This window comes from Protopterus annectens, chromosome 1.part2 (genome assembly GCF_019279795.1).
Source record: "Protopterus annectens isolate FY-2018-M chromosome 1.part2, PAN1.0, whole genome shotgun sequence".
Taxonomy (NCBI): domain Eukaryota; kingdom Metazoa; phylum Chordata; order Ceratodontiformes; family Protopteridae; genus Protopterus; species Protopterus annectens.
In genome coordinates, this window is record NC_056727.1 from 831,887,224 (window position 1) to 831,903,611 (window position 16,388).

Here is a 16,388-nt window from a genome sequence, read left to right on the forward strand (position 1 = left end):
TTTTTCCAAAATTAGATTACGTTTTTTCTGTTCTCAGTATTTTGTTACTTCATCAGACTACCTTAAATACAGCTTTATGATCTGCACTTACAACTGCCAAGTTTGCAAACAATTACTCTAAGTGGAATGTACCCAAATTCCCTTCTAAATGGCTTTCTCAAGAGACTGAACGCAAAATTAGCATGACTCAGGGTTTCAAAGTACAATCGTTTACTCTACGCACAATATTAAAACAAAATAGTTTCCACATCATCTTTAATGTAATTCTACTGCATTATTCTTTTCTCATTTCTTTCTTACCTCAAAGTACATTCCTGGTTTGAAGGGAAAATAAGACAAATTCTTTTCCTCTTCTCCCCAGCAGTTGTACAGAAAAGAATTTCTTACAAATGTTTTTGGTTTCATTCGGGGATTCAGGTGCAGAGCGATATCGCCAGACTCTTTGGATGACAAATTAATGACAAAGCTGAAAAATTAAAGAAAAAAAATCACTATATTATTACCTACACATGTAATTATAATCCCCCAAAAGGTTGAGTACAACTGTTTGAGGTACTCAGTGTGACATTAATGAATGAGTTGTTCCAACAGTCAAAATGTCTTATTGGGTTATGCAGCCCATCATGTGGCAACCTACTGGCTCCCCTTTTTCTTCCTCTTAGCAGTAAAAACAAAATGAAAACTCCAGCAAAGATAGAACTTCTACTAAGTGACCTCCCAATCCTCTTGTATCAGAGTCACATGGGATATATGCAAATTAGCTGAAACACCTGATGTTCATAAGGGTCATCTGCATATATCCAATGTGTTCACTTTTGTTTTTACTGATAGGTTTTTCAGTGACCTTCTCACTTATTGTTTTAGTTTCTTATGCTTAGTCAAACACTCTGAAATATGCATATCCACAACTAGTGGGGTTTGGCTTTATTGGCCTGAAATTGTCCATTAAAACGAAACAAGTCATGGGCATTCAGAATCTCTAATTAGCTGAAACACCTGATGTTCATAATGGTCATTTGCATATATCCCATGTGCCTCTGATACAAGAGGTTTGGGAGGTCACTCAGTGGAAGTTTTACCTTTGCTGGAGTTTTCATTTTGTTTTTACTGATTGTTTTTTCAGTGAGCTTTTCACTTATTGTTTTAGTTTCTCTTAGCACTAGTGAGATGCAATGCAGAAGACTGTGATTAGCTGTTTGAGGAATATGTGCATATGTAACCCAGCCACTTGACCTGAGAATGTTATGTTTAGAAGTCATACTCGATTTTATGCTCTAATATACATTCAGTGAATGACCGAAAGTCCATGAAGACACTCAATGAAATTCCAAATTACCCAAGGTTGTGATAGGTTAATTTCAGCCAATTCTCCATTCATTAGAGACATATTTGGAAATGACTGCTCTCTCTGGGGAATACATACTGTTGTGGTGATTAATGCCAGAATCTACTAATATATTTAGCTGGATTATTTCTTCAGCTGGCAGCAATCAAGACAGAAAGTGCTGGAATTTTACAACCTTCATTCTACATTCTCCTGTCATTACCCCCATAATTTCATGATGAGTTAACACAAGTTGCTCTCAAAAGTCTCCAGTCAGCTACCTCTGCAGACATGCACTTTGAACACCCTAGGGACTGCAGTGAGACCAAATAGTACCAAAAGCTAAAAGTGACTGCCCTTGACCCATAAGTGCAGGAATTTCCCAAATCTATAGTAATTCTGATATACAGGTAGGTGTTAAGAGTTCAAATCAACACATCCAGTCTCCTTTTTATATGTATGGAAGAATGGACTGCAATGTGACCATCAGAAATTTCACTCTGGGTGTGAGATGGTTTAGACCATTAAGATAAAGTATCGGTTTGAGATTCTTTACCTTCTTTAAACTAAAAAGAACCCTGAATAATACATAGATACTCTCTGGTCTGGTGGTATCTCCTGGCTTGCTCTTTTTCTTAACAGATCCTGAACCTGTACTGCAGCAACACCCTTCTGACTAGGTGGCACATCTGGAAGGGAAACTAGTGTGGCTGGAACTGAGATGGAGAATGGACAGTATGGTCTCTGGATATGGTGGTTGGTAGTCTTTATCCACTTGTCCTGTGTGACCACCATGCATGCAAGTGCAACGATATTTAACCCCTCAACTGCTTCCAAGAAAAAAACAATTGACAATTCTTCAGGGATTGGTGATTATATTGCTAAGTCTGTCTTCTCTGTACCAAACAGGTAAAATACATATGCATCAATAAAATGTCTGAAAGCTCCAGTAGGCACCCCTTGCAAAAAGTACAGTTTTGTACCTACCATAAATGTAGATATTCTGTGTGTTCACCCTGCTGCAGTCATCACACTTGGGTTATCCTGCCGTCAGGCGGTCCCGCAGTTGGCCTGAGTTCCAAAGTCTTGGTCTGGTGTCGGTTGCTGTCGCTTCTTCCCTGATGTCAGTGCGCCAGGGGTATATAAGAGGCATCCAACGCCATTTTCTTCAGTTTTTCTTGCCCCAGATGTCAGGTGCCCCCAATAGGTAGGCAAGATATATACATATTGCTATATATATATATATATATATATAAAAAAAAAAAATACGTATAAAAATAAAACAATACCTTCAGGCACAAGCAAATACACCACAGAGGTTGTATAGGATAGAGTGGTATAGATAAGTCCAGCTAGTTCAGAGGGGATGGAGGGAGGGTAACCTGGACTGCAGCAGGGTGAACACTCGAACATCTACATTTATGGTAGGTACAAAACTGTACTATGTTCATCGTGTTACCCTGCTGCAGTCATCACACTTGGGTTGAATCCCAAAGCTAAGGATGGGAGGTGGAGTTAAACAGGGTTAGAAGAAGGTAGTAGGTCCTGCAAAACTGCAGTGGCAAAACCAGCTCTAGTCTTAGAATATAGAGGTAAGTGATAGTGTTTGGTGAAGGTGTGCACTGAACTCCAAGTTGCAGCTTCCAGAATATCCTTGGTTGGCACCCCCCTGAGAAAGGCTGCTGATGCAGCTGTAGCCCTGGTGGAGTGGGACCTAATGTTAGCAGGTACCGGTTTCCCATGATGTGTGTAACAAAAACGCATGCAATGTCCTATCCATTTTGAAATGGTCTGTTTTGAGATAGCTTTTCCTTGTGATCCTGCAGCATAAGCTACAAAGAGCTGGTCAGATTTTCTGAAAGCCATAGTTTTATCCAAGGAGTAACGTAATTGCCTGTAAATGTCCAAAGAGTGCAGGAGTCTTTCTCCTTTGTTCTGGGGATTTGGGAAAAAGGTGGGCAAATGAATGGTTTGCTTTAGGGCCACACTGGATACCACCTTTGGCATAAAGGAAGGGTTAGTTCATAGAGAGACTCTGTCTTGATGAAAAATGAGGAAAGGCTCCACTGCCATTAGTGCCTGTAGCTCTGAGATTCTTCTAGCTAAAGTTAATGCTAGTAGCAGGGCAGTTTTCCATGAAAAAATTTTTTAAATCAACTGAAAAAGCTGGTTCAAAGGGCAGCAGTGTAAGCTTTTCCAGAACAAAGTTGAGATCCCAAGTAGGTGTTGGTGCTCTCCTGGGAGGTCTTATGTTCTTAGCCCCTCTGAGGTACTGTCTTAGGAGTGGATGTGAAAATAAAGGAGGATCCATGTTGTAATGAGCTGAAATTGCTGAGGCGTGGATCTTAATAGATGAAAAGGAAAGTCCTTTGTGCAACATCTCAGTTAAATATTGTAGAGTCTGAGGAATGTTTGGATCAAGGTGATTTTGGCCTTTAGCCTGGTTCCAGGTGCAGAATCTTCTCCATTTGTCTGAATAGGTTTTCCTGGTGCTGGGCCCCCTGGCCTCCAGAATGATATCCATAACAGCTTTGGATAGACGTGTTGGCTGGTTGTTTAGGTAATTTGCCATGCAGCCAGGTTTAAAGTCTTGAGCTGGCTGTGTAGAATCTGATTGTCTCGCTGGGTGAGCAGGTGAGGAATTTGTGGTAAAATCCATTGTGGGCCGTGGGCCATGTTCCTTAGAATTGGATAACAGTGCTTGCGTGGCCAGTCTGGTGCAATGAGTATCATTTGTGGCCTCTCTAATCTGACTTTCAGCAGTACCTTTGCTAGAAGAGGCAGTGGAGGAAAGGCATACACTGTTAATGTTTTCCAACTGAATGAGAGGGCGTCCACTTTCCAAGCTTGTGGATGGAATGTCCTTGTGCAAAATTTTTGAAGTTGGTAGTTTTGGGGGTTGGCAAACAGATCTATGTCTGGGCGTCCCCATTTTTGAGTTATCATTGCAAATACTTGTGGATCTAGTTTCCACTCTTGGGGATCCATGATGTTTCTGCTTAGGTCGTCTGCCAATGTGTTTTTCTTTCCTGGCAGGAATTGTGCTTGTAATTGAACCTGGTAAGACAGTGCTGTGTTCCACAAGGTCATTGCTTGCCTGCATAGAGGGTAGGAATGTGTGTCCCCTTGCTTGTTTATGTACCACATTACTGTGGTATTGCCCGTCTTTATTATTAGTTGCCCTGGGTGTAAGAGGTCCTTGAAAGCTGTTAGAGCATTCTGTACTGCTAGCATTTCTTTTTGATTGATATGCAGATGCCTTTGACCTGTAGTCCATTTGCCCTGAATGCACTGTCCTGCCATGTGTGCTCCCCAAGCATAGTCCGATGCATCTGTTGTTATAGTTTGCCTGACTGTGGGTAAGGTAAAAGGCTGACCCTTGTTGAGTTGACATGCCTGTGCCCACCATAGAAACTCCCGTTGAAGGCAGGGAATGAGTGGTATCCTTGTTTCCAAGCTGTGGTTGTGCTGAGTCCATATGCTTTTCAGGTACCATTGTAATTTCCTCATATGCAGTTTTGCAAATGGTATTAGTAGTATGCAAGATGCCATGAATCCCAAGGCCTGCAGAATTTTTCTTGCAGGGAGTTGGGTCTTTGTTGCCATTACTTTGAAGTACTGAGTCAGCTGTTGTTGCTTGTCTGGCATGAGATAAGCCATCTGGGCCAATGTATTCAAGCTGGCACCCAGGAATATTATGTTTTGTGAGGGCACTAGTTTTGATTTCTTTTCATTTACTGTGTACCCTAGGCAACTTAGAAGGTGTTTGACAAATGCCAGATGCTTTAAAAGAATGTCCTTGCTTTCTGCTTGAATAAGGCAGTCATCCAGGTATGGGTATATTTGAATTCCTCTTTGTCTGCAGTATGCAATTACTGGTGCCAGGCATTTTCTGAAGACCCTGGGCGCAGTAGATAAGCCAAAGGGCAGTGCAGAGAATTGATAATGGGTTGAACATGCAATGAAGTGGAGGTATCTTCTGCAATTTTGTCTGATAGGGACATGCAGGTATGCCTCCTTGAGGTCCAACGTTACTAGCCAAGCATTCTTGCCCAGCATGGGAAGAAGCTGCTGTAGTGTTAGCATCTTGAATTTTGGTACTTGTAGATAGGTGTTCAGAATTGAAAGATCCAGAATGGGTCTCCATGCTTTGTCTTTTCTTGGGACTAGAAAGAGTCTTGAGTAAAATCCTTGTCCTTGCTCCTATGTAGGTACCTGTTGAATGGCTCTCATGTCCATGAGAGCTGTAATTTATTTTTGTGCCTCTGCCCATTGATTTGGTGGCAGGTTTGGCATTCCTTTTATCCTTGGCAAGGTATGAAAGTGGAATCTGTATCCTTGTGAGACAATGTTTAGGACCCATATGTCTTTTGTGATGATGTGCCAGTTGTCTGCAAAAAGTGCTAATTTTCCTCCCAAGGGAGCTGCCAAGAGAGATTTGCTTGGTAGTTTGAGGATTGAGTCATTGTGTTTGTCTTCTGCTAGCTTGGGGCCTGTCTTCTCCTCCTTTCTGGGTAGCAGTACCCCATTGGCGAGGTTTGCCTTGTGACTGACCTCTGCCCCTTGGGCATCTGTATTTGCCCCTCTGTGATCTATCAGAAGCTGGAAAGGACCAGTTTTTTGTTGGCCAATTTCTGCTGAAATGAGGGGGTTGTACCTGTAAAAAATCCTTGACCGTCTGCATAGACTTTGCCTTATCCTCCATTTTCTTTAAACCTCTTCTGCTTTGACACCAAATAATACATCCTGCTGTAAAGGTGCATCCAATAATTTTGCTTTAACATGATCAGGTAGGGTTTGTTCTTTTAACCAAGCATGTCTGCGTATGACAGACCCAGTAACAGCTGCTCTACAGGAAGCTTCCAATGAATCAAATCCACATTGTAAAGTATGTTTGCCCACCTGTTCAGCTGCATGCAACAGATCCTGCATTTCCTTGAATTCAGACTGTTCAGAATGTGTGCTCATTTTTTGTTTTAATTGAGAAATTAGGAATTGCTGATATTTCAGCATGTGAAACTGACAATTTAATGCTCTCATAGCCAGAGTAGCTGAGGTGTATATGTTCTTTCCCCATCTATCTAGGGCTCTGGAATCCCTTTCAGAGGGTACAGGATTTTTAGCCATAGAAGCCTTAGCCCCTTTGGGACCCTGGGAAATTGTTTCTGGGTCAGCCACAGGGCTTTTGTGTGAGTCAGGTACTCTGTAGTACCTGTCTGGTTTGGCTGGAGCAGGAGGTAGAGAGTCTGGATTTAGACTAGACTCCAAGTAAACATCATCCACAATGTCTAAAACTGGAGGGATAGCAAGTGGTCTGTGCTGGGGTAGTAAAAGGAACTCTTGGAGCCTTTTCTTAGAATCAGAGTAGTCCTGGCCTTCCCAGTGGAAATGTTCCATCATGGTATGTAAAGTTTCCCCAAAGGAGTAGTCTTCAGGGGGAGATGCTGAGGGAATAGAGTCTTCAGCATCAGAGTCTTCATAAGGGGGAAAAGTGTAATCCTGTTCCTCAGAAAAATCTGAGGAAATTGAAACCTGGTCAGAGGAAGCATAATACTCCTCTTGTCTTGGTCTTTTATCTGGAGGGGAATGGGAACCCCTGATTAGGGTAATCAAATCTTCTGCCATCTTAAGCATCTGTTTCTTAGGCATGGGGCCTTGAACTGTAGACTGATGTACAGCCTTTTTTGGTTTTAATGGAGTTTTAAGCTTAGCATAAGATTTAATGGTGAGTGTAGTCGGTCTGAAGACACCTTCTGCAACCGAGGGTGTTTCTACTGTACTGGGATCTGCTTCTGCTCCGGTATTGGAAGGGCCTAATGAAGATGGCTGTGACGGCCTAGTACACTCCGCTTGAGAATCCGCAGCTGTCTGGGGTTCCAATTCTGCAGTCGTCAGGGGCTGCGTAGGCGCCTCACTGAAAACTGGAGAACCGGCGACAGGCCCAGCAGAGGCCTCGGAGTCTGGCTTGTTCCTACTCTGTCTGTCCTTATCCTTGCGTTTTTTATGCATGCCGGTTGTCGGCTGTTCCAACGGCATGATATAATTAAATTTCCTACCAAAGTAATGTCGTGCGAAGTCAAAATGGCGTTTGATAGTTCGTTTATTAAACCTAGCACAAAACCGACAACCTGTGACGTCGTGGTCTGGGCCTAGGCAAGGACTACAATAACAATGGAAGTCCTTATGAGGTATTTGCTTCCCACAAGAAATGCAATTGTTAACTTTTTCTGACATTGGACTGAGGCAAGAAAAAGGTTCCCCAATGGGGTACTTAGCTTTATTGAAGACTTCGGACTGAAATTCAATTCGAAAATCTCAGGTGTCAGCCGACCGGCACTTGCGAACTGCTTCTGCTTCTGGCACCGCGCAGCAAGAAAGACTGAAGAAAATGGCGTCGGATGCTTCTTATATACCCCTGGCGCACTGACGTCAGGAAAGAAGCGACAGCAACCGACGCCGGACCAAGACTTTGGAACTCAGGCCAACTGCGGGACCGCCTGACGGCAGGATAACCCAAGTGTGATGACTGCAGCAGGGTAACACGATGAACATCTAGAAGTGCATAACCACCTTCAGTCTTCAAAAAATAATCCAGCTTGTGGTACTTCATGGACTGCAGACTATACCACTAATTTAAAAACATCAGCTGAAGGGACTTTATCAGGAAATAAAACAGCTGATGCCAATATCTGTCTTTGCAGAATGGACCTCAATAGATCCCTGAATAAGATTACCCATAGAAATATAGCAAAACAATTCTATGTAGCTAGCAAGCTACTTGGAGATTGTCTGCTTACCAGCTGGGCCTCTTAACTTGTTTTTTTTTTTGTGTAAAAGGAACAAAACAAACAGCTGGACTGACTTCTGAAACTTTGTTTTGATAAGTAAGGAACTAACTTTGGGAGTTGAAGGTACTGTTTTAACATGCTGAAAAGTATCAGAAGTGACCAAAGTACAATAATTAACAATTTTAAACGGTTTAAAAGAGGATTTGTATTTGTGCCAGCAAAAAGAAATCAAACCACCAACAACTTGTTGATCGAATACTATTTGTTAGAAAACTTAACATTTCAATTTTGTTTGGTGATGCAGTTATGAATACATCTGAAATGTTTTAGTAGTACAGGATTTACAACCCACCCTTATATCCTTTACTGGTTAGTTACATTTAAAAATGCCTGTGAGATAGATTTTTGACAGATTTTTAAAAGAAAATTTAAAAAATCCAGGGTATAAACTATCAGATGGTGAAGATACACTACTATCAACTCTAGTTATCAACAAAAAGTACTGATTTATGAATCCAGACAAGGGTGATGGGTTAATAATAATGGACTATGTTGACTAAATGAACAGAAAAAGAAGTTATGTACTTATCATAACGTTCCATGTGTGTTGTCCATCTCCGCTTTTATTCTCACATATGGGTCGGATGTGTCGCTGCCTTATACAAAAGCTCATGGCCTTCAAACAAGTTCTCAGGCACCCTTCCCTTCACAGAATGCATCTCTCCATTACCTCAGATCATATTTGTGCAAAGGAACCATAAACATTATATGTAAACAAAAAAATTGTGGCAAGAAACTACAGTGGACATAAAAAGTGTACACACCCTTGTTAAAATACCACGTTTTTGTGATATAAAAAAATGAGACCACAATTAATCATTTCAACTCTTTTCCCACCTTTAACGTGACCTATAACCTGTACAATTAAATTGAAAAACAAACAAATCTGTTAGAGGAAAAATATAAAAAATAAAAAAACGTACAATATGCTGGTTGTATTAAGTGTGCACACCCTTAAACTAATACTTTGCTGTGTGTGCACACCCTTAAACTAATACTTTGTTGAAGCACCTTTTGATTTAATTACAACATTCAGTCTTCTTGGGTAGGAGTCTATCAGCATGGCACATCTTGACTTGGCAATATTTCCTCACTCTTCTTTGCAAAAGCGCTCCAAATCTGTCAGATTGTGAGGGCATCTCTTGTGCACAGCCCTCTTCAGGTCACCCCACAGATTTTCTATTGGATTAAGGTGTGGGCTCTGGCTGGGCCATTTCAAAACATGAATTTTCTTCTAGTGAAGCCATTCTTTTGTTGATTTGGATGTATGCTTGGGGTCATTGTTGTGCTGAAAGGTGAAATTCCTCATCATCTTCAGCTTTCTAGCAGAAGCCTGAAGATTTTGGGCCAAAAGTGTTTCTGGTATTTGGAACTGTTCATAATTCCCTCCACCTTGAATAAAGCCCCAGTTCCAGCTGAAGAAAAGCAACCCCAACGCATGATACTGCCACCACCATGCTTCACACCATGGGGGTGGTGTTCTTTTGGTGATGCAAAGTGTTTTTGCGCCAAATGTACCTTTTGGAATTGTGATCAAAAAGTTCAGCCTTGGTCTCATCAGACCATAACACATTTTCTCACATGCTTTTGGGAGACGTGATGTATTGTTTTACAAATTTCAGCCGGGCCTGGATGTTTCTCTGAGTAAGAAAAGGCTACCGTCTTGCAACCCTACCCCATAGTCAAGACATGTGGAGAATACAAAATTGTTGTCACATGTAGTACACAACCAGTACTTGCCAGAAATTCTTGCAGCTCCTTCAATGTTGCTGTAGGTCTCTTGGCAGCCTCCCTGACCAGTTTTTGTCTTGTCTTTTCATCAATTTTGGAGGGATGTCCAGTTCTTTGCAATGTCACCGTTGTCCCATATTTTCTCCACTTTTTGATGACTGCCTTCACTGTGCTCCATGGTATATGCAATGCTGTGGACATTTTTTTGTACTCTTCTGACTAATATCTTTCAACAATGAGATCCCTTTGATGCTTTGTAAGTTCTCTGAGAACCATGGCTTTTGCTGTAGCAGGTAACTCAGTAAATGTCAGTAAAATCCTACGAGGACAGCTGAACTTTATTTGGGGGTAATTAGTCTTTTTAATTGATGGCAGGTGTGTACCAAGAATACTGAATGCTGTAATTAAATCAAAAGGTACTTCAACAAAGTATTGGTTTAAGGGTGTGCACACTTATGCAATCAGCATATTGTAGGCTTTTTATTTTTTACATTTTCCCCCCTAACAGATTTGTTTGTTTTTCAATTGAATTGTACAGGTTACAGGTCATATTAAAGGTGGGAAAAGTTTTGAAATTATTTATTGTGGTCTCATGTTTTTATATCACAAAAACCTGGCATTTTAACAGGGGTGTGTACACTTTTTACATCCACTGTATGTTACTGAGTGCATGTTATTACCCGATCTCCTAGGAGACTAGGGTGGGGGGATTTTGAGAATAAAGGCGGAGATGGACAAAACGTTATGGTAAGTACACAACTTCTTTATGTGATATTGTCAATTTCGCCTTTATTCTCAAGTATGGGACAGTGTCCTTAGCAACCTGAATCCTGAGTGGCTCATAGAAGAATATTCGTCATTACCATAGATCCAAAGGAAGTTCTACTGGTGACCAAATCTAGTTTGTAATGAGTGATAAAGGTATGGGGGTTTGACCATGTTGCTGCTGCACAAATATTATCCATAGATACTCTAGCTAGAAAAGTAGTAGTAATAGCTCTAGTAGAATGTAATCTTACAGGTTCATGTAGCTGTTTATTCTGGGAAGTACAAATAAAGGTAATGCAATCAGAAAGCCATTTAGATAAGGTAACCTTGGATACCAGTAAACCTTTTCTTGCTTCTGAAAAGGAAACAAATAATTGTTCTGACTTTCTAAAATTAGTTATGTGCAAATAGAAACGTTAACTGTGAACATCCAAGAAATATAACATATACTCTCCTTTATTTTGGAAATTTGGGAAAAACACTGAGAGTTCAACTGATTGGTTTAGGTTACTGTCCGATACTACTTTTGGAAGAAAAAAGAATTAGTTTGAAGAGAAACTCTGTCCTTATGAAACACCAAATAAAGAGGATTAACCGATAAGGACTGCAACTCAGATACTCTCCTTGATGAAGTAATAGCCACAAGAAAAATTGTTTTCCATGACAAAAAATTTTGATCACAATTGGCTGAAAGTTCAAAAGGAGAATGAATAATATCAGACCATACAAAATTTAGATCCCAAGGAGGAGATGGACTTTTGCAAGGTCGTCTTAACGTCAAGGTTCCTTTTAAAAAGGTTTCACAAAGCTTGTGTGATATAATTGGAGAGCCATTTTCCCCTAGATGAAAACTGGAAATAGCAATAACCGATTGTTCTTCCTCTCTAAAATGGTACACTGATTGAGGCCATAACAAATTCTGGAAGATCCTTGCAAGTGTAAAGGGCCCAAGCAATACACATACACAGTGTGTGTATTACTTAACAGCATTTTCTTACCACACTGCTCACACTTTTTAAAAACTAGGGGTTTATCAGGTTTCTGAGACATTTTTAGTTAACCACCAGCAAGAAAAACAAAAGTAAAACAATGCAGAACTAGTACACTAAGCAATATAAGGAGATTGCTACAACTAGCAAACAACAACAACCACAAAAAACAATAATAGTACTTAGTAATATTTATTTATTTATTTTACATTTGTTTACCGGAAAGTCCGACTTGGAGTGAAGCCAATTTTTAGCATAGGCCCAGGGAGAAATGCTCCAGATGCAGGTCTTTGTAACGTGGGAGGAAACCGGAGCACCTGGAGGAAACCTATGCAGATGCAATGAGGACATGCCAACCTTGCACAGAAGGCACCCCAGCCAAGAATCAAACCAGAGAACCTCTTGCTGTGAGGTAACACAACTGCTGCACCACTGCGCTGTCCTAAAAAATGCAAGTCTGTCCATATCTGGATTTCCAAAAGTATATGAAAATGGGTCCAGGACTAATGCTCGAACAACCGTTTCACCGAATGTGAAATGGCCGAGCATACTTACGTGAAAGTGCTTTTCACCGAAGAAGCACTTTTGCGTAAGTATGCTTGTTGCGGAGATCGCACTACAGTGGGGATAAGGGACAATTCCCTTTTCCTCACTGTAGTGCGACCTCGGAGTGAGAATATAAAAGTAGGGGGGGGGGTGTAATGTTTAGTTTCTTTTTTTTTTTAAACACACTTTAACAAAAGCAATTTTCAGTGAAAGCACTTTCGTTAAAGTGTGTTCGGTGTAGTGGATCCGGACTGTTGAATTTTCGTTCAACATCCTAGACCCATGAAAATATATAATCCATCACTATATCTGATAGTGGAAGCTACTGAACTGAAGACTAAACCACTAGTAATTTTTGTTGATAAGAAACTGAAACAGTTTTGTTTGAAATACAATTATCTTTTAAAAGACTTGATATTTTTTACAAAGTGTAACAGCTGACTTATAGTCTCAAGATGTAATGCTTGTTACAATACACGCGATAGATTTATTCACAGTAATTCAACATGATGTAGTTTTAGGGTGGTTAAATTAAGCATTATTAACTATTGATTTTTATCTGGTGGTGATATTAAGTTGATTTCCATGTTTGTGCAGTTTAGTTTCAAAACAATTACATTTATTTTGAAAGTGAGTGTTTTCACCAAACTTCTTCAGATGCGGCTGTGGGGGCAGCATTTCTTCAAATATAATTCTCTGTTTTCGGGAGAAGCAATTTTTTCTAAGTCTGCAATATTCTGTATACTTGAGGCATTATGTAAGATATCTAAATGACATTTGAATTTTATGGCATGGTGCATGTGAAAAATGTGTGTTTATGCTTTAGAGTATACAGTATTTAATTTTTTTGATATTTACTCATCATGTGAGTGACTGAGGTTTATTATTTGGATGTTAGTATATATACAGGGTGGGCAAATTTCATTACAATATTTACCGTACAGGCAGTTATTCTGATTTTCCTATTTTTAACCGCTGTCATCCTTTTCACTACAAAAGAACCTTAAGGGCCAGATAGTGAGACTGGCCAAAATGACCACAGATAAAGACGCATTTTTAATGGAACTGCACAAATGAGGAAAAAAGTTTTTGGACAGAACATACTCTCAGTCTTTATTGAATGAGGTGCATAAAGAAACAGTACTTAAATGAAAAAAAATGGTACCCTTGTACCTTTGCTGGGGGTAAATGCCAAAATAACAGAATTAGGGCTAAAAAAGGGTAATGGTTCTGTTAAAAATACGGTTCTAACATCTTTTCGAGATTGTTCGGCCATCAGAAAACCTACAAGGAAAAACTGTCCACTTCCCCGAGTTGACCCCAAGTTATCAGACAAGTTTGAAACCCTCCCTTCTTTCACTTTCAGGTGGAGTTTTCATTTTACAATTTTTTAGAGACAACAAAATGTAATACTGGTAGTATTAAAAGAAAAGGAGATTATAAATGTCAAGTGTAATACTTGTAAATATATGCTGGACTTTAGTGAAATATGTCTTGGTGATATGATGATAAAATGTTGAACTCATTGTTCTGCTAGAGAGAATTATCTATGCTGCCATCTGCCAAATGTGTAAATGTTTTTACATAAGAAAGACTGAAAAGTCATTGTGGGAATGAGTTACTGAACATTATTTATTTATTTTACATTTGTTTACCAGGGAAGTCCGACTGGACACCAGTCCGTTTTCAGCACAGGCCCTGGGAGAAAAGTTCCAATTATAACTCATAATACATTAACGTTGGAGAAGCTGACAATAATGTGAGATATTTTGGAAATATTCACATGCAGTAGTTAACAAAACCTTTTCCAAAACTCATAATACATGACTATATACAGTTTAAATGAAAAAAAGACAAGTTTCCGTAAATTTACATCACTCAGCATACGTGAATATTTACAATATAAATGAGAAACAGACTATTTTTTCATACAGCAGAGATAAACTAATTGGTGTAAGATAACCCTAGAGAACAGTATTTAGATAAAGAAACTGATGTAAGGTCTATCCGGGACCATTGCAGGAGCAGAGCCAAGTGTCTATTAAATGAGATTTTAGGAGCTTTTAAATTGTATTATACAGCAGTTGGAGGTTACTGGGATTGTCAATTTATTCCACATTTCAGGAATGAAGTTTGAAAAGAGCGAGTCTCTGGCTGAGTTGTTAGCTTTGGTACAGTCCAGAATGAATGTGTTATTGGAGCAGAGGGTTCTAGAAGTGAAGTACAGTTGTATAAGGTTTTGGACTGCAGGGGTTTTATCTCACTGGTGAAGTATTTTGTGGGCAAAGGTTAACTGATTAAAGTGAAGTAGTTGAGGGAGTTCTAGCCATTTAAGCTGTCTAAGAGATAACAGTAATGTGTCCTGTATGAGGCATCAGTGGCAACCTTGGCAATTTTATTGTAACAAGATGCAAGTTTATTTAGAACAGTTTTGCAGAAGTTGGTTAGAATTTGGGAGGCATAAAGGAGTGTTGACAAGAGGTGTTTGCCAGCAATAGAAGCTTTTGTATTGGAAGTTAGAAATTGTTTGTTTCTGTATAGTAGACCTACTTTTTTGTGAACCTTTTTAATGGTTTGAGCTATGTGGCTATCAAATTTCAGGTTATTGTCAATTTCTATTCCTAGCAGTTTGGTGTGAGTTGTTAGGGTGATAAGTTTTATTTTTGGATAAGATACTGAAGGATGGGGATGATGAGGGGGATTCTGTGGGGTAGAAGACAAGGAGTTTTTGTTTTGTTAGGATTTAAGAAGAGTTGTGAGTTAGAGAGCCATGTTTCTATAGATAGGAAGGAGTCTTTGTGTTATGGTATGGAGGTCTTGTAGGGAGGGGGCTGCACATATTACAGCAGAGTCATCTACATATTGTATCACTGAGGCATGAAGTGTGGCAATGTGGTCAGTTGGTGAAAAGAGAGAAAAGTAAAGGTCCAAGGATGGAGCCTTGTGGAACCCCTAAGGTAACTGGGAGTAGAGGGGAGAGCTGGTGATGCCACTGGACGCCCTGCTGACATCCTGACAGGTAGTTTTGGAACCAGTTGATAGAGGAAATACTACGGTTTAGGGTGGACAGAACACTGATGCATTTACTGTGATTAACCATATCAAAGGCTTTGGGCAAGTCAAAACATATGGCAGATACAAATTGTCCATCACTTCTAAACTGGTTCACTGTATATTAGTAAAGGACATTAGGCAGTAGTGGTGCTGTGACAGGGGTGAAAACCATGTTGACAATTAGATAGTAGGTTGTGTGTGTGAAGGAAGTCCATGAGTTGGGTAAGTACAACTCTCTCTAGTATTTTAGATAGGATGGCAATTGGTCGATAATTGGTGAGTTCTGTGGAATCACCTCCCTTGTGTAAAGGAGGAATGTGGGAGATTTTCCAGATATCAGGTACAAGACTCTCTGATACTGATTTGTTTATAAGTATGGCTATGGGGTATGCTACTGCCTCAGCTACAATTTGTAGAAATTCAGCTGGGAGGTTGTCTGCAGATAGGGTCGTTGGTTTATGTTTTTTAAGTAGTTTTTTATGGTATCAATAGATACAGGGTGTAATGAAAAGTTCTTGGTGAAATTTCGAGCGTTGGTACTGTGTTGGGGTATGGAAGGGACAGGGTTGTTGGAGAGGCTCTGATAGTTATCAAGGGTTAGGACAGTTTCTGTATATTATCTACTGAATTGGGTTGCTATATTATCAATGTTCCTAGTTGATGAATGGGTGGGACTTGCTGATTTACCTGGCATTAGTACATTATTAACTGCAGTCCAGAACTTTTTAGGGTTACTGTGGTGCTTTTTTGGATATTGTGGTAGTAGGTGATTTTGTCTGATTTAACTAGTTTCTTAGCTTTGTTTCGCAGTTCCATGAATGTTTGTTTGGCAATTTGGTTATTGTTTTGCTGAAACTGCTCCCAGGCCTTGTCTCTATCCTTGAATAGGGATCTGCATTCTTTACTTAGCCAGGGTGCATAGTTAGCTTTTACTCTGATAGTTCTAGGGGGTGCATGGCAGTTTAGTATATCTAAGAAAGTGGTGCTGAAGGACTTTATAGCATCTTCTAGGGGCAAATGTCTGAGAGGTTCCCAGTTGGAGCTTTTTAGTGTGGAGATGAACTTGATTGGGCTAATTTTTTTTATTTCTGATTAGGCAGTAGGTGGTATGGTTTGTTTGTTGAGTGT

The 16,388-nt window shown here is 39.9% G+C and overlaps 1 protein-coding gene across 2 annotated transcripts in view; it reads right to left on the reverse strand.

Moving 5' to 3' along the window:
- LGALS8 (galectin 8) overlaps positions 1–16,388 on the reverse strand; it is an 892,437-nt gene that overhangs the window by 67,568 nt on the left and 808,481 nt on the right. For both annotated transcript variants that reach the window (XM_044059159.1, XM_044059152.1), the window contains one exon: positions 301–466. In XM_044059159.1, the coding sequence (XP_043915094.1) occupies positions 301–466 (166 nt within the window). The remainder of the gene's footprint in view (positions 1–300; positions 467–16,388) is intronic.